Source organism: Lycorma delicatula, chromosome 2 (assembly GCF_047948215.1).
Source record: "Lycorma delicatula isolate Av1 chromosome 2, ASM4794821v1, whole genome shotgun sequence".
In the NCBI taxonomy this organism is placed as follows: Eukaryota; Metazoa; Arthropoda; class Insecta; order Hemiptera; family Fulgoridae; genus Lycorma; species Lycorma delicatula.
Genome location: NC_134456.1, coordinates 26478571 through 26503677, shown reverse-complemented (window position 1 = coordinate 26503677; position 25107 = coordinate 26478571). Strand labels below are relative to the sequence as shown.

At 31.0% G+C, this 25107-nt stretch overlaps 1 protein-coding gene across 1 annotated transcript in view; it reads right to left on the bottom strand.

Moving 5' to 3' along the window:
- The window catches only part of LOC142320584 (phospholipid-transporting ATPase VA), a 142795-nt gene that overhangs the window by 75403 nt on the left and 42285 nt on the right, over window positions 1-25107 (bottom strand). The window contains exons 6-7 of the mRNA XM_075358544.1: window positions 13749-13898; window positions 10800-10913 (exon numbers count right to left, since the gene is read on the bottom strand). Of these exons, the coding sequence (XP_075214659.1) occupies window positions 10800-10913; window positions 13749-13898 (264 nt within the window). The remainder of the gene's footprint in view (window positions 1-10799; window positions 10914-13748; window positions 13899-25107) is intronic.

The window sequence follows — 25107 nt, the reverse complement described above, 5'->3', positions numbered from 1 at the left end:
TCTTCTTGCAATGTTTCATACGCAGTGAGATATTTTATATTAAATTCAAGCTATCAGAGAAGTATTAATTTTTTTCTATATTTTTCCATCATATTAATATAAACTAAACTTAATATAAACTGATTAACTACAAAAAAATCTAATATGAGGGGGTCCTTCAAAAAATTACTAAAATTCTTCTAAAAAAAAATTAAACATTTTCACCATTATACATTGGCTTATGTGTAGCCTAGTAGTTAATCAAACATATGTAATGCATTTAATCTGAAAATCAGCGTGTTTCTGACTGGCAAAATAATAAGGGAATCAGAATTTTTAACTTATTACTGATTTTCTTGTTATAGTATATTAAAATTATTTTTTATATTTATGTATAGTTTTGTTTTAGTTGCTTTTTGATTGTTTACTTATTTCTGTTTCTTATTTGTTAATTCATTTTCTTTGTAAAATTTTAAATAAGGAGTTGATACTTTATCAAAAGAAAACAAAATAAAATAATGTAAAGTCTGTCTTCTTACGCAGAACTGTGAGTTTTTTAAAAAAAAACTTCAATGTATTCTCTTTCTCATTGTTCACACTTTTTGCAATGTCCCTTTAACTTCAAAAAGCAGGAGCTCTAGAACTCCCTTTTCTAAATAACTTTCAGGGCATTCTGTGAATTTTCTTTTACGGACTCAAATATCTGTTTTTGACAGTGATTTTAATTTTGAAAATAAAAAAGTCAGAAGGGACTAAATTTAATATTACAAGTAATAAATTAGATGAAGTCACAAAGAGATGTTTAACTAAAAACTCAAGTGTTTTCTTTTTACAGACTTTTTAAAGAAAAATACAGTATTACTTTCAGTCACATGGTGGAAATGGGGGATGAAAATGAATTTTCTTTATGTTTTGAGATATAAGGAATATGAAAATACATTCACTTAATCTGGGGTTTTCTTATATGTTTATTTATAAGCCTATGCGTAAGAGTTTTTAGCGCAAAAATTTCCGAACTACATCAATTTCATAGAAATTTAAATAAACTGCAATAAAGTATCTGAAGTGGTGCACGTGAAAATTTGACGAAGATTGCTCTGAAGTTGTTCTAGAGTTATGCTCAATTTAAGGTTGACAAAATTTGAGTGAGGCAAGTTAGAAGCGTGATTTGTTATGATGCTGCAAGTTGGAACAGAACAGTCATTTCTTTACCTGCGAAATCTATTGTTAGCAATATTGTTCAGTGTATTCAGCTAGCATTACCAATTTTCAAAGTAATGATGATTGAGTATGTGTTTTTTATCTAAGAGTTATAATGACTGTAATGGTGTATTTTTATACGTGCTTATGCAGTAAATTACAGTGCGAGTGAATTTAAACTTAATGCTTATGTGTAGCCTACTAGTTAATCATACATATGTAATGCATTTAATCTGAAAATCAGTGCGTTTCTGACTGGCAAAATAGTAAGGGAATCAGAATTTTTAACTTATTACTGATTTTCTTGTTACAGTATATTAAAATTATTTTTTATATTTATGTATAGTTTTGTTTTAATTTGCTTTTTGATTGTTTACTTATTTCTGTTTCTTATTTGTTAATTCATTTTCTTTGTAAAATTTTAAATAAGGAGTTGATACTTTATCAAAAGAAAACAAAATAAAATAATGTAAAGTCTGTCTTCTTACGCAGAACTGTGAAAGAGTTTTTTTTTCTTATTTTTTGGTCTCAAATCATTATTAGTTTAATTTTAGTTTGCATAATTAAATTAAAATACTGCATAGTTCATGTGTTAGTGTATAATAAGTATTATAGTTTTTCATATAATCTTTTTGCTTCTGCATGGTAGAAAGTTAATGTAAGACTGGAAGCTAGTAAGGTTGACTTTTCACTAATGTAATCCCTAGCAGTTTTATTCACTACATAATTTCAGTCATTGTTAGCATCTTCTAATACCCAACCCATCACAAAAAATGTAAATTTTCTAACTTTTAATTTATAGGTGGAGTTATTTTTTTAATGTGTAATATTTTTTAAATAATTGTAATACTGTAGTAAATCTGACTTTACTAACAGAAAATTACAAACATAAAATCACTTTCCATTAATTTTATATCAATTTTTTTTAATTTAAAATTGTACAAGACTACACTTCATTTACATATCATAAATATCACCTTCATCTCACTGGGCCATGAGAGGGAGTTGCTTATTATTCATTAGTTGAACAAATTGCAAGATAAAAATTTGGAGGGGAAAATTTTAATTTTTCTAAGTTACTGGATTCACGAAAGATTAATCTGCATATATCAGCATTGCTGATTCTTTTAAACCTTTTAATGCCAGCATCTAATCTTTAGAACATTAAATTATCTGCTTAAAAAACTGGTTTACAAAAAAATAATTTTAAGGGCCTATGTTAATTTTACATCAGTATTGTCTATGGTGTACCAACTTAGTTAATTTGCCCTGGTATTGCTTTTATTTAATGCAGTGATAGTTAATATGTATTGCTGAATATTTTTATTTATTTACAGACTTCATTCATTCTCATTACTGCTTTTTTTCTGTGAGAAGCAATCTTTAATACTATGTTCATTTTATTAATTGGCCCCTTTTGTTATTTTGTTCTTTGTATAATTTTTGTTAACTAGTGCAAGAAGTAGATTTAGCATTTGGATTAATATTTATTGTTTTATGAGACCTTTTTATAGTGTATGATGAAATGAAATGATCTTGCTTACCACTTACTGAAATATTATGCATATGAACATTTAAGTGATGAATTCATCAGCAAAGTATCAGAATTAAAAAGCAATAGTCATAAAGTGATCCTTCGTACATTCCAAATGCTAATCTTTAACATCTATATCATGTTCAAGCAGGATGCACTCTCTGGTATGGCAATATGTTTACTCAGAATCGAATAAAGGCTACATTCAATTTTTTCAGTCATTAAAAAAAAATAAAAAAACAGAAGTCATTAGAAAAAATCTAATGACTTCCCATCGCCTAATTAAGACCATTGCATTGGATTCATTCTGCTCATGGAGCACTTGAATAGACTTGCAAGACATTACTACGTACCAGAGAAACAGCTATCTATAAAAAAAAGTTTGATTGTCATAAGGACTCATAGTCATCTATTACAAAATATTTGTCTAAAACACCATAAGTTTGGACTTAAACTGAATGCATTGCAATGTAGTTAAATACTACTTAGTGAATTTTTTGTGTTTAGAGCTGTGAATGATAAAGAATGAATAAAAAACATTTGCTTACACTGTTGTAGTTAAGCTTTTGGAAATAATTGATTCCTTAATTAACATATCTCTATGAATTTAGATATTTTTCTATTCCAAATGTATTTTCCTTTCTGTTTTTGTTTAGCCTCCGGAATCACCTTAAGGTATTACTTCAGAGGATGAGTGAGGATGATTTGCATGAATGTAAATGAAGTGTAGTCTTGTACAGTCCCACGTCAACGTTCCTGAGAAGTGTGGTTAATTGAAACCCAACCACCAAAGAACACCAGTATCTACAATCTAGAATTCAAATCTGTATAAAAGTAACTGCCTTAACTAGGATTTGAACCTTAGGACTCTAAACTTCAAAATCAGCTGACTTGCAATAGCAAATTCAGCGCTAGACCAACCTGGTGGGTATTCCAAATGTACTACCAGAACACTAAGGAAACAGGAAAAGTATTCCTTCTAATATGAAAGAAAAATCTAGTTTCAGATGAAAAATGCAAAGACTTACTTACACTAGAATACAAGGGAAAAACAGCATCTTGCTGCTTTTTATCAATAGCATTACACAAAATGAACAAGGAGAAATTCTTTATATACAACCAGCCAAAAGTAATAATAAGCCATGATGATTATATAGAAGGAGTAGAAGTATTAAACCAAATACTTTACACTTATTTAGATGATAGAAAAACATAAGAATTCTGGAAAAAGGTGATATTTAGTATATTTCATAAGATTGTTGTTAAAATCATACATTCTTTACAGATAAAATACCTCAAAGCCTGCTGCTCAGCTAAACTTTACAGTGTCATTAGCTGAGAAAGAGTGGTTGCAACTAATGGTAAATATAAATGGACCTAACATTCATAATTCTCCTGGTCATAGAGATGGGACTAAAAGGAACAAGCAGGAAAAAAAAATCTGAACATCTAGCAGTGTTGCAGTCACAACACTGCCAGCACAAAAGTTGAAAGGAAGAGAAAAATAATTGCCTTATGTATGCAAAAAAAGTTCTACAAGTAAATGTACACAAAGTGATTTCTCTATCATAATTGGTAAACTGCATCTTTATTTTTCTTTGTGTAGCTTGTACACTAAGGTTTAGTTTAGGCTGAATTTCAAGTTTATGTAATTTTTTATTACATAAAAATATTGCTTACTGTGACCAAAATATTTTATTTACTGATAAAACATTATCATCTTTAAAAACAGCATCAAGCTTACCAAATTGTACAAATTTAATAAATCACTTCTTTTTTCTTATTTTCTAAGATAAAGACTTGAAAATTGATATGTACAAAGTGCTTTTTATGTGAATTTCTTTTAATATAGACTTCTAAATATATTTTTTTCTATTTTTTGCGGGGGCGAAGATCGTTTTCACATTATAATTGCCCAGAAAACAAAAATATAAATGACAAAAGTATAAAAAAAAACCTAAAAACAAATAAAAACTAAAGTATTAAAAACAAAAACATAAAAACTATTATTACAGCTAACATACTAAAAAATTACTTATAACTACTATCATAGACAAAATCTTAAAAATAATGAATATTTAAAAAACTATATATATTAGAGAAAATTCTTGGCTTTACTTTTTTTGGCTCATAATATATGTAAATGTATAAAGTGTAAAAGTAAAAAAAAGAAGAAAAATTTTAAAGCAAACATTACTGAAGATGGGCTTATACCTGAAAGTGCTATAATAAGCAAAAAAAACATAAGAGTAAGAAGATTCTTTAATTCTGTACTTTGTGGAGTGGCTGAAAAAATATTATATTATATGATTAGCTAAAATTTACACACAAAGGAGATATGCACTAAAAAAAGTGTTTAATTTAAATAAATTAATACACACACACACACATATATATATATATATATAAATTTAATGAATGATTGGACTAAATTAATTTAATGACTGGACTGTGACAGTCCAGTTACCTTGCCACTTTGCTCGAAAAGCACGTTTTACACAATAAAATCGCATATAGTAACACAAGTGGTAAAGGATAGTTGATAACATGCATCTTTAGCAGCGGAATTTGCACGTTCATTGCCTGCAATTCCCACATGGCTAGGGATCCAGCAGAAATCTCACTTGTGTATTGCGATGTTTCAAACTCAGCAATAGCATTATAGATTTCAGTGACCATAGGATGTCTAGAGTACAAATCTTCTAAAGCTTGAAGTGCACTACACCAGTTGCTACAAATAAGGATATGATGGTACTTTGGAATAACGATATTCAAAGCCTTATTGATAGCGTACAGTTCAGCAGTAAATACACTTGTAATATTAAGCAGACCTAACATATAGGTTCTGCTGTTAACAACAAATGCACATCCAACAGTATCATTCTGTTATACTATTCCATCTGTGTATCCTATTGCATCTGGGTTTATCTTGAAGAAAATAAGATGAAACTGAAGACAAAAAAAAAAAAATGATGAAACACTTGCTGAAAGACTATAGGTGATGTTGATTCTTTATTGTCAAGAATAAAATTTATAATATTGATTCTACACGGATATTTACAGGGAGACATTGGAAAAATAGGTGTGTCAACATTTAAATGGCGGGTAAAAAGAACCATATGTGCAGTATAACATGGATGGTCTTCATACCTTTTAAAATTAGGATACACAAAGACTGCATTAAAAACCGAGTGATTCACGCTTTTAAGACGAGGAAAATAAGATGCTAGAAGTTGCTATTCCAAAGCGATGGTTCACCACTCAACAAGTATGCTGATGACAGGGCTTGATCTAAAAGCCCCTATAGCAATTTAAATAAAGCATATGTATAACATCTAACAGCTTCAGCGCAGTAGGACGCACTGAAGAGGAGGCGACACAACCATATCTAAATGGGAACAAACTAAGGATAATAAAATCTTAACATATTATAACCTATCAGCTCCCCAACTGGTGATGCTAAGGACAGCAACATATCTAGAAGTTTGGAATATTTTGTTTAATGTGTTTGATCCATGTAAGACGACTAGAAAAAAATAAACCTAAAAACTTAACATCAGGAGAATTAGTAATTAGCTCTCTGTTAAGAAAGAATTGTGGTATAAAAGGGTCACGCAATTAAGAAAAGAGTATGCATTTTGTTTTCCAGATGAAGCCAGTAAATTTGGACCAAGCTTCAAGGCAAGAAAATGTTCTGTAGTAGTCTCTCTGCTGTAGCTGTTGAACAGAATGTAATAAATATAGCAAAATCATCAACAAATAAAGAATATGAACCAGGTGGTATTTATGGCTATAGCAAACAAGGTGGCACTTAATACACTTCCTTGAGGTACTCAATTCTCCAAGGTGATGCTACCCGATAAAGAATCTTCAACACAAACATGGAAAGTTCAGTGATTTAAGAAACCCCTAATAAATGCAAGCATATTACCTTTAACTCCCCATTTTTTAAAGCTTGAGGGGTATGTTTTGCCTTTACCAGGTTTAAGTATTTGTATGACAATAACTTCTGGTCAGACCATGAGGAAGACTTGAAGCCATTATAGACAATAGGTGTCATAGTGCCAAATTAGGAAGATATGAAATTGCACATACGCAATTTAAAGAAGACAGAGATTTGTACAGCAACAGCAAGAATGAGGGTAGGTAGTGGAATCCTTATAGCCGACACCTCATTCCACATGAAAATAGCAACTCCACCACTTTCTCTATTGTCTACGAGACAGTCATATCTCTCACACCAATAACCTCTGAGTATTACTGCATCTTGTTGTAGAAGGTGCATTTCTTGGAAGCACATTATTAATGGTTCATGTGTGTGCATTAATACTCTGCAGGACTGAAGACTTCCAACATTCCATTGAATAATGCTCATAAATAAAGGTATTTATAGATAGAAAATTGCAGATACATATGTAAATTAGTTGTAGGTGATCCAGTTTTTCTTTTTCCTATTTTTGATTTTAAAAATCAGATGCCCTGGGGATGGGCGGTTCCTCAGCCATATTCTCCAGTATACAGGATGTTTTGAAAGATGGGAAGTTGCTAACATTCCAGACGGGGTGGTTGTGTCCTTAACGGGAGTTTATTAGATGGCATACCACCAGCTGTAACTACTCCTGCCCGTACAGGTAAAACTTTGGGGATAGGAACTTTAACAGGGATCCCAGTAGCATTAGTTTCACAAGCTGCAACTACAGACGTCTTATTCATCTTCGTTAGCTAAGAAATAGTTACAGTAAGTGAAGCAAACTTATCAGATAACATTTGAACAAGTTTTTTTCAGCACACTGCAGGACTCACACAGTTGAATACTACTTGTATTTGCAAGCGCCTTACTTGATGTAGCAGTGGCAAAAGAAATACCTAGTTTAACCAGCTTATGAGAGTCTGTATCTTTTTATATTTTCTTTGTGTGGCTGGGAAGGATAGTTTCTGCTCCATACATATTGAGAATTTCATTTTCTTCTTTAATAGTTGGACAAACTCACTCCACTGCAGTTCGCACATTTTTCATCTTCTTGGTAGTTAGTGTCATTTCTTAGCACAACATGCACATGGACAAGAGAGGAATATCTTAGTTTTCGGGCAAGATGTTATAGTGTGGCCATATGCATGAAATTTGAAGTCAGCAGCTTGACCTTTTATTTTTCCTGGTGGTACTGGAAAGTTGAAAGCCAATATAAGAGTAGTGTTGATTCTTCCATTCCGCTCTGCCGTTACATTATTCGCTTAACATCAAGAACTTCCTGGGGAAGAAGCTCATCAGTAATTTCTGTAACGTCTATATCCAGGTCACTGCAAAAAATTATCCCTTGGCTTGTATTCGATGTTTTGTGGCACACCGCACTTACATTTATACCCATATTTGTAAGACTCTGCTCATCATTATATGTTTCAATCAGAATTGATCCATCTTGTAATTTCCTGTAGGAAGCTAGAGATATATATGGTTGACCACCAGCCAGTTAAGGCTCCAAGCGCTTTAATATGGTGGACAGGTACTTGCTGGCATTCAGGAACCTAGGTGTGGCAGCGAATTGCTGTCTAGACAAAATGAATTTTAAGTTAAGGAATTCATATATATTTTTAGTAGTTGACGGGGTGCGCCTACCCATTTTAGTAAATACATGACAATTGAGTGGTTGGGACATGTAAGCCAGTGGTGTATGGCACCGTTCTTAGTCCGCTGATGCTGTTAGGTAAACTCTAGGAGCTATTTAGGATACTGATCGCTAAACTGTTTCAAGGTGTTATGCCTTGAGGCAAGGTTATATGCTTTAGGACGACCAAATGGGGTGGTGGCGGGAGAAATTCCAAGCAAACCAAAAATAAATAGTGCTTCTCTCATACCGAAACCTTTCCTAAATCGAAACTGGGTGTTACTAATACCTTCTTTCAGTTTATTGTATATTCTTTTGTGGATGGCTTTCAAGAATGATTTTAGTATGTCTCATCAAGCTAATAGTTTAGTAATCACTGCATTCTCTCGCATTTGGTTTCTATTTATTACTTCATCATTGTTTATCCATTTAAGCTACCTTGTCTGTTTATGCCACTTTGCTTTTTATATACAAGGTCTGTAAATAAAGTAATGAGACTGGTTTAGAAAAACGTTTTATTTACAATCCAATTATACATGGACTTTATAACCTTTGAAATAGTTCCCTTGGGAAGGCACGCAACGCTTCAAACATTTTCCCATTCTTCATAGCAGTGTTGGAACTCAGAAATCGGAATATCCTTCAGATGACGCCTTGAAGTGGTTCTTCAAGGAACCACTTGAACCCATTACAACTTTATTAATCAGGAAAGGCAAGACCTTATGACGGGAGCCACCTTCCTGTTTATTTTGAAGAAGTATAAATCTAATGTTCTTGTATTGGAGACTTGATCTGTCACTATTTAAACTGACACTTTGTTCAGAACTATCCTCATCAGACAACGCTGAGCAAGGCCTCTTTACAAGACTAAAGTTAGTGGTTTTTCCAGATGGACCACCAACCATCATATGAGTTTTTTGTGAAACTGTAATTTTAGTCCCACAAATATCAGTGATATGGCAGACCACTCCAGCAGAGCGCACACATACTGGAGCTAGAACTAGATACAATTGGATTCACCCAAGTACCCAGAGGACATTGTTTGAAACTCACTACATAGAACCATTCACCCATCAGCACTATAGTTTCCACCATGGGTTACAGTCACATTTTGTACGATTTCGCAACACCACTGAGTATAAATGTAAGAAGAAACAGTGTAGGATGTTGTTGTGTAAAGGCATATGTTGTAATTTGTGTAGTGTTCTTGGTGTATAATGTAAGGTGTTCTGCAGCTCTATATGTAATGGGATAAAAAGCTGCAGAGACTAGGGCCATGGGCATGCCAATCTTCAAAATTTTACTAAGACTGAGTCAGAGAATTCTTTTTCTAGCCCTCACCTTGCATCAAACTGGAAAATTTGGAAATAAATTTTTTTAGCCTTCTATTTCTACAAATTTTTTTAAATGTTTGTAAAATTAAACTAGAACATTTAATTATTAACATTAAAAAAAATCATGAGATTTGATTAAAAAACACTATCATAAAATTAGTGTAACTCAATTTTTTACAAAATTGAAGACATCTGGTGGCAATGGTTGTCCTTTCTTAACTTTGTTCAATTACACAGTGAAGACAACTAAAAGAGTACAGTACTGATAAATCACCAACCTAACCTTAACTAAAGCTATCTGTTATCCAGTACATTTTAGTAAATCATATAGTGGTCTATGATAATGTTTTTCACCCACTTGAATCAACTTTGTACCTAAAACAACCTGTTATTTGTATTTTAATGAAACAATAAAACTGCATGTCCTGAACAGTGTCTTATTATTTAAGATGACATTCTTAATAATCAAATATATAAAGCATATTACTGTATTTTTCTGTCAAACTGTGATGTAACCAAAAATTAACTTTGCAAACATTTTTATTATATATGGGAGCTTTTTTACACACTAGGAAACTACTATTTTTAGTTTCACATTCACAAAAATGTTATAATTCAAGGCTATTCAATGTTATGTAAACTTCAACGGATTTTGTTTTTCAAGTGCCAACAATAATTGTAAACATAATTGCAGGTTGAGTTTTTAAATAATGAAAGAACATCATAACAAGAATGTTTTATACATACTTCCTTTGCCAAAAAAGATCACTAATATTATTTAAACACATGAACCTATTCATAATAAGCCCTATGCTATATATGATATGTGTACATACATAGCATTGTTCTGCAGGGGTATATGTAGACTGCAAGCTTCCCTCAACCAATAATGGCTAGGAAAAACTTATTTCCTAGCAAATTATTCCATGATATTTAATCAATCCAATTATAATAATTAAATTTGTCCATGATATTTATCAATCAAATAATTGATTAATATCAAACAACAAACAAAAATGCCAAAAAAACTCCACCACTTTACCAAGGTCAGTGGACAAATTGTATTTACATCCGCTGTAAAATAAAACTAAACTTATTAGGTCAGAATTATTTTACTCTACGAGCAAAATATAAACAAGTTTACCTCACCTGCTGGTTTTCTGATGGGGGATGATTATAATCAACACCATTCACTGTACAGCGTCGAAACAACATCTTGTTCTCTGTTAATGTACCAGTCTTATCAGAAAATATGTACTGCACCTACAAATAAAGATTTGCCATGTTTATAGATGTAATGATATTTTCCAAAACTTATTAAAACATTGAACAATTAATGAATAACCTCAAAAACAAAAAATTATTCATCTCCTTTCTTAAGCAACTACAGACTAACTGCCCAATGAGATAACTGCTACAGATGAGATGAATTTAAATATCATGATAAATGAAAAATAACAAGCCTGACTGGGATTTGAACCTGGACAATATATTTCTAATATATTGTCCGGGAAATATTACTTATCAAGAAATTTAACAATTGGTTGCAATATATTTAAAATAATTATATTTATTTTGTACTCACGAAAGCCTTTTTTTATTTTTCTAGTCACTAAACACTATACATCACATCATTTCATATCACACCTTGACTGAAATCTACTTAAAGTTTAGCCAGCCATTCAGCCTTTTTTATCTCATAATTACTTACAAAATGATAACCATGTAATTTTTTCTTGAGTATTGTGCACATCTTGAAGAACTTTGCACATTTATTGCTTCTGCAATTGGCTGACAAGTTATCCATCGATTATTAAGGTATTAAGGATCAATTCTTACACTTGCTGAATATTAATTGGAATGACTGCAGTAGGCTCTGAACCACCTCCACCAGGATCGTCACTCACTGATGTACAGCCTTCTTTAAAACATTTGAATCATTCAAATGTTTTAGTGCAACTCTTCACTGTACTGTGCAAGGAGTTATAATAAATCTTACCGGGTTTTACACCTTGATTCACAAGAAATTTCATTACAACGCGCTGTTCCACATATCCATTCACTAAACTGGTTGCCACGTTCTTTATGACTGACTGTTGTTATTGTTCTTTAACGTTGCGTCACACCAGCTAACCATACAGTAATAGCTGACTTGTACCTTAGGTGTACAACCACCAGAATGTGCAGGAATCTTTATTTACGAGAGGTTATCTCTAAATTAAAGACAATTTCTTTGTAAAAACATTTATTCAGAAAACTTTATAAATATTTTTAATTTCTCTTAAACTACATACCTTATACTACTTCTCTATATAATCACCACATAAATTAAGACATTTATCGTAGCAATACACCAACTTCAGTATACCCTCATTGTGTTCTTTTGCTGCCAGTCCATTTAGTCACTAACAGCATTTTTAACTTCATCATCACCTGCGAATTGCTTGCCACTCAAAAATTCTTTCAATTTCCTAAACAAATGTAATCAGATGGAGCGAAGTCTGGACTATATAGAGGGTAATCTTAATATCCCATCCAAATGTTCTAAGTAAATTGCATGTCAGCCCCGCAACATGGGGAAATGCATTATCGTGCAGCAGGACGACGCCATTGGTCAGCTACCCACATCATTGAATGGCGCACAGTAACTCACATAGTTTCACAGTAGGCTTCTGCATTTATATTTGTTCCACATGGCATGAAATCAATCTAGCAGTATGCCAAACTGATCCCAAAAGACTGTGGCCATCAGTTTGCATTCAAATGGCTGTGACTTGAACTTTGTTGGTCTGGTTGGTGATTTAGGATGATGCCATTCACTTGACTGCTGTTTTCTCTGGCGTGTAATATAAAATTCACGTTTCATCACCAGTAACAACTGAATTAAAGAACTCATCACCTTTTTCTGAGTAGTGCATCAAAAATTACAAAGCAGATCTCAGTGGATTTTTTTGTGACATTCTGTTAAAACGTGCAGCACCCAACGTGTACAAACCTTTTTGAAGCCTAAATGGTCATGAACAATATAACCGTTAACAGCTCTTGAAATATCAGGAAAAAGAAGGTCCAGGTCGGAAATCGTCGAGCAACAATCTTTTCAATCTTTTCGAGCAACGGAAATCGTCAATCATCATCGACACATTTCAACAAGTCCTCAGTGATTATCGAGAGCCTCCTCAAACGTTCTTCATGCACATTAATTCTGTTATTTCTAAACCTTTCACACCATTTTTGTATGTTTCTTTCATTCATTACATTATCACTATACACAGCAACCAACTGCCTATGAATCTCAGTTATCTTAACGTTTTGACGGTTTAAAAAATGTATGACTCTATGTATTTCACAGTCAGCAGAAACATGAATTTTCCTATTCATTTTGTAATGTAATAACTCACACATAATCAAAGACACTACAACACGACAACTTACAGACAACAATGCAGTGTGTAACAGTACTAGTGTGGCCATGAATGACACAGGTTCATCAACCTTAAGGAGAAAAATTTCCTAACAATCTTTACTTTAGAGATATCCCTCGAACATTCTAGTCTAACAAAAGTCCTGGATTGATGTGAACATCCCTCATATAATATGCATAATAACAATGAAAATTTTTATAAATAAACTGAAGTATAACAAAATAACAAATTAAAATATGAAAATCTTTAAAAAATGAAGTATAACAAAATAACAAATTAAAACATGAAAATCTTTATAAACTGAAGTATAACAAAATAACAAATTAAAACATGAAAAATGTACTCGGGATAAAAAATATGACTGCACATTAAAATTTAACAATTAGTTACCAATAGAAAAAAAAAAATAATAATATCAGTATGTTTAAATTAGTTTTGAAAAGACTTTAAAATAACACAACTGATAAAGAAAAAAAGTTTCTGAAATTATATTCATCAGATTATACCAAAAGGAAATTCTAGTCGTGGTGAAAATTCCAAATATGGAAATCATCTCTATTATAGAGAAGGAAAATTTAAATAATGTTCAAAAAGGCAGCAATAATTAATCATCTACATTTCCTCTCAGAAAATATATACTAGCAAATAATTTCAATTAGTTATTAATAACACAAACCTGTCCAAGTTCTTCAGTTATATTTAAAGCTCTACATTCCACTCTCTTATTAGTTTCAGAATCATAAAGATCAACAGAATGGTTAATATGGTATACTTGTAATAACTTAGCCATTTCTACTGTTACATAAAGTGATAATGGTATCATCACCTAAAAATAACAAAAAAATAAAACAAATTAAAAATGAAATATATTATAAATAATATAAGCTAGAATAATAACAGAAAAAAAAGATGAAAATGATGGTTCCCAGAATTATTAATAAGAAAATAAACCAATATATAGGTGGTAACAATTAAAAATATATGTCACTAACACTGAGAATAACATATAAAACGCGTAACTAGAAGTAGACTACAAGATTGAAGGTACAAAAATTTTAATTGTATATAACAAAATTTTATATTATATTATATTCACTTCAATGTTCTTTATATATGTTACTGTCAGTCCACAACTACAAGATTTAAACAAAAATTCATGCAGAGTTTTCAACAAGAAAGGATACAGCCAAACTGCATCCAAGCTTCAGTGATGTCTACCTGCTGAATCTTCATGCTTATCTAAACAGCCTACCCTTGTCTAAAACAATTTTTTTTTTTAATTTACATAACAAGATGACCTAAGAAAATTCTATTAAACTGTTCATTAAACAATTTTACTCTTAATATAGTTTTTCTTTTTACATTTAGGCAGTAATAAATAAGAGATATTTTTAATTAACTATGTTTATTTATTTAGTGCATGTGCTTTATACAATCTTACGTCATTGTATATGACGTCTGTTAAGTAACTCAACATTTTCTAAAAAGAAAAAGTATTGGATTTTTGCAGCATTTTACAATTAATCTCCTTTACAGTATTCTCCTTCCCTTAAAAAATGTATTGTTGACAAGAAAGTTTTATCATTTACATGATTCAAAAGTTCCTGATACAGCTAAATGATAGTCTTTAGGCTCTTGTGTCAAGAGTTTCAGAATAAATTTCATGTGGTAATACAATGCACTCCAAATTTTTCAGTTATGATTGCATGACATGAACTCACCAAACTCCACTCACTTCTGTTATCTCGCGAAATGTTAAACACCAATTTGACTTAACCAAATCATTCACTTGGGCAATGTTGAACATGGCCCATTAATATCAATCCCCTTCCTGGACGAGCATCATCTTCAGAAGATTCTCAGCTACTTTTTAAAACACTGAACCACTTACAGTGCAGTATGCAGCTCAGAGAGTCCTCACATGCTTCTTATTCTTCTTCAATCATTTTATTATTTTTATAATTTCATAAAATGATTGAAGGATAAAATTTTACAGATGTGGTGTTCTGGTAAAATGTTTGGCAAAACACAAAATCTCACTACAACTCTGTTCAAATAAGTCACCAATTATAAAATCATTTAGACACCTAATAACCACTTCAAATGAATTCTAAGCAAAAATTAATTTTTGTAGATACATGTGAATAGAGGGGTGTTGATTAGTTCCTATGCTACACAGTGCTTCAATGCAAGTCTCTCAATTATCTCTATATGCACCAAAGAAAAAGTTTGGTTACTTTTTGTTCAGACCTTGAATTTCTTAATCTAGTATATTAAGAGGTCCCTTGTTTGAATATGTAGAAAATATCGTTTTTAACTTTGCTGGATTAATGATTTGTTTGATGAAAGATATTAAATGCTGACAATCTTACAGTAGAATTGTTTTTTATGTTTCTGAAGCTATATCTTATTTGCTGATGAAGAAATTTGTGCAATCAAAGCAGTTAGTTTATAAACTAACTGCTAACTAACTTAACTAACTTTCTATTAACGGTTTAATAGAAAAAGTCAATACAGTACAATGCGTACTTACATAGAAAAAAGTTTAAGTGTGGAAGATACAATATTTTTTCTTTGAATGTAAATTATTTTTTTAAATAAGAAGTTATTATTTTTTGTTTTGCGGCTGTATGTTTCTTCTTTATAATACATAACTTTAAACTTTGTAAATGCAATAAATGACGATCATCACTATCACTTTGTTGCTCTATCCATATTATTACACTACATATTTCCCAGAACATCTTTTATTGGGTGTGTAGACCTCTCTGTAACAGCGACCTCTGCAACACCTTCCCCTTCTTCCTCCAACAAATTATCATTAGGTTGTAGAATGGAGTTTACAATTCATCAGTCAATTCTTCATCAGTCTTGTAATGGGCAATGGGTGTTTGATTGTCTTCTTGAACCCACTCATTGAGATCACTTACAGATAATTCTTCCCCAGCTGAATTTGACAATTCTAATGCATGTTTGTCAGTAAAAATATGGATAAATGTTCATATTTTTACTGACCAACAATTTTAATGTCAACTGTATTACTCTATGACAATACCTACCAACAATTTTTAATTGTAATAGAATTTCCATTACGCCATGCTGTTCCAGCACTGTATATAACATATTTTAATGACACAGTTTTAAGAAATTCTGTTATTTGTAATTTTGAGTTAGCGATAGCGGTCAGTAGCTCTTGTCAGTAATAAGCTTTAAATGCCTGAATAACTCCTCGGTCTAACGGTTGGATCAAAGATGTGGTGTTCTTGGGTAAAAACATTGCAAATATTTTCCCATCTTTAAATTTCAGCAAGTCAGTAGGCGGCTGAGCAGGCCAATTGTCATGAAGTAATAAACCTTTTTCTTTCAATTTTCAAACTTGTAAATAACTTTTAACACAAGGCATAAATTCATTATTAAACCACGTTAAAAAAAATTACACATCTAAGCATTTTTACTATTTTTAAAAATAACCGGTAATGAATTCATATTAACGTGTTTGAAGCAACATGGGCTGGCATACTAGCCAATGATCAACGGTTTCAATTTATGATTTCCGGACTTATTGGCACTAAAAAGAAAAGTTATCCTTTCTTTGTTCATTTTCATATCAGACTTATTTGGTGCCCGCTTCACATCTAATGTTTTTCTTGGCAATAGTTTATAATACAAAGCAGTTTCATCACAATTACACAACTGTTTGTCACTAAAGTATAACTGATTGTCACTATAACTGATTGTAATACTGTCTGTGAAAACTGTTTGGCTGCCACCACATCTGCTGAACGAGATTCTTCTTCGATATTTACTTGGTCTATGCCATGACGGATTTTCCATCGTGATAACCAACCGCCAGAAGCACTGAATTCTTCTCCATTGTTAATTTGTTCATGAAAATTTAGTGCTTGAGCTTGAAGTATTGGCCCTGATAGTGGCACTCCTTCAATCTGTTTTTGTAAAAACCAAAGGTACACACACTCATCTACAACATTAACATCACTGAGTAACCTTTTTGCGATCAAGTCCGACTGTTTCATCTACCGAATAAATAAAAGAATGCAATTCTTCTTCTTTCACTCAAACACATATAGTACCTTCAGGCACACCAAATTTCCAGGATAAACTGGCTTTTGAACAACCTGCCTTAACCTTCTCAATAATTTTTTACTTTTCCTTTACAGAATAGTTTTTCGTTTAGACAACATGTTAGGCAAATACAAACAAAAACAAACACTAAAAAATATAATAGATTAACCAACATAATAAAACTTAAACATAATAAATCACAATACGTAATAACATTCAGATACCATATACTGTGCCTTGTACAGGCAGCACATTGATGGTCTAATCACTGTTACAGGAAATGAATATATAATCGCAATATATCATATGAATTTCTCCTATTACTGTATTAGAATCATAGTTTAGTTTTATTAAATCATGTTTTGGGAATTCCAAGGCTTTAAAATTGGTCGTGACTAAGACAGATGTTATATTAGAAGCGTACTGTTGACAATTTCAAAGGATTTATGGTTGGTTTTACACAGATATCAAATACAGGGGTAAGGTAACTAGCATTTCTTCATCCTATTTTATTTTTTCAGATATTCAGATATTTTTTGGGGGACAGATTACAATTTACATTACATCTGTAGCTGTATTATAGCAGCGCTGTACTGTACTACAAAAAACCACTTTGAATTTGCCAGTTCATCAATAAAAGTTCCACTTTTTTTGTGTTTTATTTCATATTTAATATTTTATGTTTTATAGAATGACTTCAACATTTGTAATTTCAACATATAATTTTTATTACATTTAACACTTTAAATATATACCCGGCTATGCTAGTCAAATTATAGCATAATCAGAGGGTTTTATAATTTAATCATTTTAAGTTATATTTATATTGTTGTAATAAAGTAATTCCTTTTTATTAAAGAACAATCAAAATTATGAATTTCTGGTTCAAATTTTTAAGTAAAAATATTTAATTCTAATTTTATGATGCATATTTAAATAAATACAAAAATCTATGGACAACACATGATTTCCTTGCACTCCTATTAAATTACATTTACACATATTTTTAAAATGAAAGGTACATAAAAATTTATTTCATTAAAAACATCAGATATTATTTCATATTCTTTGTTTGTTGAATTATTTTATTCATTGTAAAAGTTTTTTTACAATAAAATCAATAGGTTTAATTAAAAAAAACGGGTTAAAAAAAGAAAGAAAATGAAGTCTGATTCGAACCGATGTGCCTTCCCCTCAGATCCAAATATTTTATTAATTGAAATTTTATTTGGCTATAACTCTGGAACCAATGAAAATAAGTACCACTTATGATATATTGTTGAAAAGCACTCAATGAGGACTTACTACTACAGTTAAGAAAAAGTCCAAAATCCAAATTTGTTTGGATTTTGGGGTTTTTTGGACACTTTTGTTCAGTCGATTGCAATCAAAAGGGGAGGTGCATAACTAGATATAACAATAGTCCTAAATTCAAAATTTCAACATCCTATGGCTAATCATTTTTAAGTAGTGCGAGGTACATATATACATACATACAGTAAGTCACACCGAAACTAGTCAAAATGGATTCAGGGATGATCAAAATGAACATTTCCATTAAAATCTGGAAACTAAAATTTTTCACGATCGCAATACTTCCTTTACTTCATACAAGGAAGTAAAAATAAAACTGATTATTTCTGTACCTCTGGAGGACTTAATGACGTTTGAACAATGAAACTATTGTTTTGTGTTCTTGAAATGAAAAAAAGAATTCATTTTGGGGGCTCCTGTACTCAAAGGGGAAGCATTTTGATAAAATTAATTTTGAAGAAAATAATCACTAGATTATAATAAATTTAAAAAAGAACTTTTTAAAATGTATAAAAAAATATAAAGATACAGGCAAATTCTAAATAATCAGTTGTAATTTTTTAGGAAGGAGATGAAAATTTTTGACTTTTTTTTTATTCAAGAAAAACTGAAGAGTAAGGACTGTCAAAAGATTAAGATTTTTACATTTTAAATGCAATGGAGAACTTGTAAGATGGATTAGATTTAAAATAAATGTTTTTTTTTAATTTTAAAAAATAAAGATTTATTGCAGGTCATCATTGGAATGGGATGGGGAAAACTTTTTATAGCGATTTGAGGATCTATTGATGTAGAAAATATAGATGCAAAAAACTCCCATTAACTCCTTTTCTGAAGGAAGATAAAGCTAAAAAAATATATATATGTCCTTTTTTGGGAGGGGTGAATGTTAAACAAAAGTTTTTGTTTAAGTGCTCAACCAGAAATTTGAAATTTTATTTTGACCTAAACATCCCCAACTATCATTCAAATTTTTTCAAAACGTTTTAATGCATTCTTTCCCTCCCGAAGGTAGTAGCTGTCTACCAAGTTTAGGTCCAAAGTGATAAAAAGACCAATTACAGGCCAACAAACTCAGATTTTTTTTTTTTACTGATGTATACTTTCCTATTGTTAATACAGCAGCATAATTACTACATAACTACTAAAAACATTACTACTAAATACTACAGCCAGAAAATAAAAAATATACAATTAAACAGACAAAAATTTTGTTGTAAAAAAATTCAGGCAATACATGGTTGTTATCAAAGAATTTAAGAAAGTAAGGATCTATGTGTAAAATGGGTGTTCCCTTTGATATATATATATATATATATATACACACATACACGAGGGTTATTTTTTTTCAAGGTCCAATCAGTCACGAAATTAAAACCACAGTGAAAATAAAAAATTATTTATTTGTAACAAGTACTTACATAGTTACGCTATTATATAGTCGCCACTCCGATTTAGACATTTGTCGCAGCATGATACCAACCTTCCAATACCCTCATCATAGAATGGAGCCGCCTGTGTTTTCCGCCATGTTTCTACGCTGGTCTGCAGCTGTCCCAAAATATTGTCCTCCTAGCCAGCGTTTCATGTGAGTAAAGATGTGAAAATCAGATGGAGCCAAGTCTGGGCTGTATGGTGGGTGATCAAACACTTCCCAACGAAAACGCTGCAGGAGCTTCTTTGTTACAGCTGCAGTGTGGAGCCGAGCATTGTCATGGAGAAAGACAATACCAGATGACAACATTCCTCTCCGCTTATTCTGAATTGCCCTTCGTAGACGCTGAAGAGTCATGCAGTATGAGGCTGCAATGATGGTCATGCCACGTTCCATGAATTCCACCAAGAGAACTCCATTCCGGTCCCAGAACACAGTAGCCGTACACTTTCTGTTGGAGAAGGTTCGCTTGAACTTCTTTGGTTTACTGGGAGAATGAGAATGCATCTTGGGAACCCATCTCGCACAGTTTGTGGTACTGAAGTCTCTCAATCACAATGGTGTAGAGCTGACCTTGAAATTTCAGGAAACGAATCACTCAATAAAGAAATTGTGAACCGATGATTTTCTCGAATTGCCTCATCCACTCGCTTAACAAGATCATCGATTGACACTAGCTTCCTTCTCTGACCGCCTGCAACATGAACATCTGTACATCCTGCTTTAAAGTTCCTGCACCATTGTCACACTTTGCTGTCATTCATTGAAGTTTCACCGTACACATTACTTATTTGTCGATGAATTTCAACTGCGTTACACCCCTCAGCCTGAAGAAATCGAATTACCGTACGCACTTCACACTTGGTGGGAGATGCTATTGTTGTAGACATGTTTACGTGCTGGCTGCGTGTTTAGAACTAAACGAAGTGACGCGGCGTGATTGAAGGCCATACTAGAGATGCTTGCAACATATATGCGCAAAGGTGCTTCCGATTTTTGCGCGGGTTTTTATTTTGCAACCGATCGAACCTTGAAAAAAAATCACTCGTATATAATTTTTTTTTTTGTTAACTAATTTAATGAATCCTCAAATAAAGCATTGTTCATCCTCAAATATAAAAAGTCCTATATAAAAATCATAATAGTGCATAACTTTCTTGTTTGTTTAACCATTTCTTTAGATTTACATGTTTTTGATGTTCACAATCAGATATAAAAATGCCATGGCAAATGGTCTTTTCTTTACACTGCTTAATAAGCTTAAAGAATCAATTTATTCCTTATCACAACAAAACTAACATATGAAGCTAAAAACAGAACTAATAAATATACGACATCAAACATTTAGAATTTTAAAATGGATGGAATTCTTAGCTTGCATACTTGGAATGTACAAAATCCTCCTGTAATTTCCTCCATAAACCATATGAAATATTTTCTGAACCAAGAGTGTGTGTTCAGCATGTGTCTATTTTAAACTACATTTGTAGATAACAATGAGCTTATTCAAGGCATTTGAAATCACCAAATATATACATGGCAATTCCAAGAATGTGTTCCAAGTAGCTGTTACTGACCAGCTACTGAACATAATTTAGCTAACCTTGATAAAAAAACATTTTTATAAAAAAAAATGTTTTTCAGAGGAAAAAAGTAATATAAAGAAAAATAGATAAAAAGTGCAGTAATACAGTGTCGTACGAAGAAACTAAGAAACTTTCAGGACATGTTCTACTGAAAATAATGAAAAAAGTTCATATAAACAAAAGTTTGGAAACGCTTTGTTTTCAAGTTAAGGTGAGTGAAAGATTTCAGCTCTTCTAATAAAAAGAAGCCCTACTGTAATTTTTGGGATCAAAATTAAGGAGCAAGGTTAGTAATTTCTTATATAATTTGAACTGGAAAATAGGATAAAACAAGCCCCCAGAACTATAATTCCAGTAGTTTTTAAGATATCCAAAATTAAACACAAAATTTGGTGTCAAAAAAATAATTTTTTTTAGAAAACAATTTTTTTTTACATTTTTGTAGTACAATAGCTTCGTTAAATGACTAATAAATGCAAATTTAATAACAAAACTAGTAGAGAATTTAATTTTGAGAAAATTAAGTAAATATAGCAATTTAAAGAAAATAAAAACTTTTAAAAGTCGGCTTTTTATTGAAGAAAAATAAACAGAAATAATTTTTTTCCCTGTACCTAGTAAGCATTATTCTTAATACAGCAAAACAAAAAAATAAAATACATGCAATGACAAATGGTAACAGAATAACAAACCTCAGTTATAATAATTATTTGAAACTACCTTCTTCACAATGTACACAGCACTCAAGCCAACGTAAAATATTTCCAGTGGCTTTCCCTATCATCTCAGGATCGTTTCGTATAAATTCAATAGCATTTCATATTTTTGTGTTCCTTAGTATTAACTGTTTGTATAATATTGTTCTTAGTATTAACTGTTTGTATAATATTGTTAACATATGGCCCAAAATGAAGTAATCTAGTGGCGTTAAGTCAGATGATCATCTGACAGTCTGAGTGGTGGCCAATCAATTGGTCCACCACGTCCTATCCAGTTTAAGAAGTTACCATTCAAGTGATTTCTAGATACTAAAGAAAAATGTGGTGTTGCACTATCTTGCTGGAAAATCATCTGCAATCTAGTTTGAAGGTTACCTCCTACAGAGCTGGAAAATTATTTTTCAAGAAATGAAAGTATGCATCTTTCGTAAGGTTTTCATTGAAAACAAACAGTCCCAGAATTTTATCATAAATAACACCAAACATTAATGTGAAACTTATGTTGGAAACTAATTTCCACAGTACCATGTGATTGTCTTCCCTCCATAAATATAAATGAATGACTGTTTTTAGAATTGAAGACTCCCATCCTTGTAAAAGTGGCTTTGTCAGTAAATAAAATTTAATTTATTTTATCAGCATTGTCTAGAAGCTAATGACAGAAGTTTAAAGACTGGGACCACAAATTTTGAACCTTCTGGAAAGGATAAAATTTTCTTTCCGTAGGAAGCATCACGCTTTGTTTGTTGACAAACCAGTGCAATGTAAAATTCGCCTCGTATTTGTGCCTGGGCTAAGCTGAATATGCTCCATCACATGATGATTTACTTGGTGTTCAACTGAAAACAACCATGTTGGAAATGACCCTTTTGTTCATAAATGCTGATACACCAAAGAAAAAGTTTTCGTATTTGGAATCTGCCTTCCAGGAAATCTCTTCTGATATTGATATCGAGCAGCTTCAGAGTTTCAGTTAAAAATCCACAAAAAAAAATTATATTGTCATATTCCTTGTTAGGAAATTAAAACGGCATTTTTACAAGATATAACACTACACTTCCTTTATCTATATAATTTATGACAAGAAATTAAAACGAAGTACACAATTTTTCAATGTAGACCTGCTGCTGTTAGCATTGCCAACCTACAAAATAAAATTTCTTAAATATTTCTAAAGAAACATACATTTCAATTTAATTTTTTATGTAATTATTTTGTTTTATCTATATAAATTATTGAATACACACAGCTAAAATATTGTTTTTAAAGCGTTTTTGTTTTTAAAAAGAATGTTTATTAGGTATACAAAGAATAATACATTTTTCTGTATATTTTCATCTGTTTTACTTCTGTGTGTTCTGTTTTACTTAAAACTGATTTTTAAAACTTTTTATTTACTTTTTAATGGCTGTATAATCTTCTCAGAATTAAATTCTCTACAAGTTTTGTTACTAAATCTTCCGTATTTATTAGTAATTTAACAAACCTAAAAAAACGTTTTTTTTGGCACCAAATTTTTGTGTTTTACATCTGATATCTTAAAAACTACTCGAGTTAGAATTCTGGGACTTGTTTTCCCAACTCAAGTTACATAAGAAACCACCAAACTTCACTCCTTAATTTGAGTTCCAAAAATTACAGTATGGCTTCTTTTTATTACAAGATATGTATTCCAGGTGAAATCTTTCACTAGCCTTAATGCTAAAACAAAGCACTTCCAGACCTACAGGAATTGACAGGAGCCTTTACAAAATAAAATCACAAATCAGTTTAACAGAGCCTATCATAGGCTTATGAAAAAATAATAATACTATTTTAAACAATGCAATGTTAAGTGATAATTAAAAATATGCAAAAATCTATAACTTCCATGATGTACAAAATACTTTAACAGAATATAATAACAGTAATATTCATTCAAAAAGACCAATCACAACATTCAACAATGTAGAAAAACATGACTTTTTTTAATCGCAACTAAGTTATTTTCCTTACATTTAAATATTATTTTAGTGCAATCTGAATTAAATGGCTAACTAATGAAAATGTTCTACTTATTTATTGATAGATACTACTTGCTGTTTCTTTTTCAGATTCTTTTCAATATTTTATGGTGTGAAATGTGGAACTGAATTACCTTTTTACTTGAGTATAAAATCTATATCAACAATGACAGTTTTTTATTTACTTAATTTCATCAGCCTACTTAAAGAAATAATTTCATTGCAGCTATAACACTGTCAAGAAATATATATTAATAATGAAGTAAAGAAGACATACTAACATAAAATATAACCTTGAGTAATTGAAAAAGAAAAAAAATAGGAGAAAAAGTAGAATATCTATGGTAAATTATAACAAAACTCATTAAGATAAAAACTATATTTACTGATAACCAACAGATTAAGAAAACAAAACAGACTTATTTAAATTTCTCAATAGAGTAGAAACTATAAGTTAGCTTATGAACTACAAAGCTATTATTTTAAATTTTTCTTAGTGATGTGCATATATTAATAAATTAATTATCTTGATTTAATATTGTAAGAATAGAAAAAAAAATATTATACACACAGTATCCTCTTTATTCAGAAATTTTGATTCTGTATTGCATGAAAAAACTCCATCATACCAATTACTAAACCTATATTTTAACATTTTTAATTTGATATCCAAAATAAACGTAGAAAGCCTCTTTGACAAATGTAGAAGGAATAATACAAATTTTGTTTGACATAGACTTTTTATTGATTTAAAATTACTTAAATTCTTTCTTGATTTATCAGTTATCTAGAAAGATATTAAATGTAATTTCATGACTCTAGCCAATTTTCTTTCATTACTTTCCTATATAACATATGATTGAATTAGTACCTCTACACATTGAAATTTGGTTGA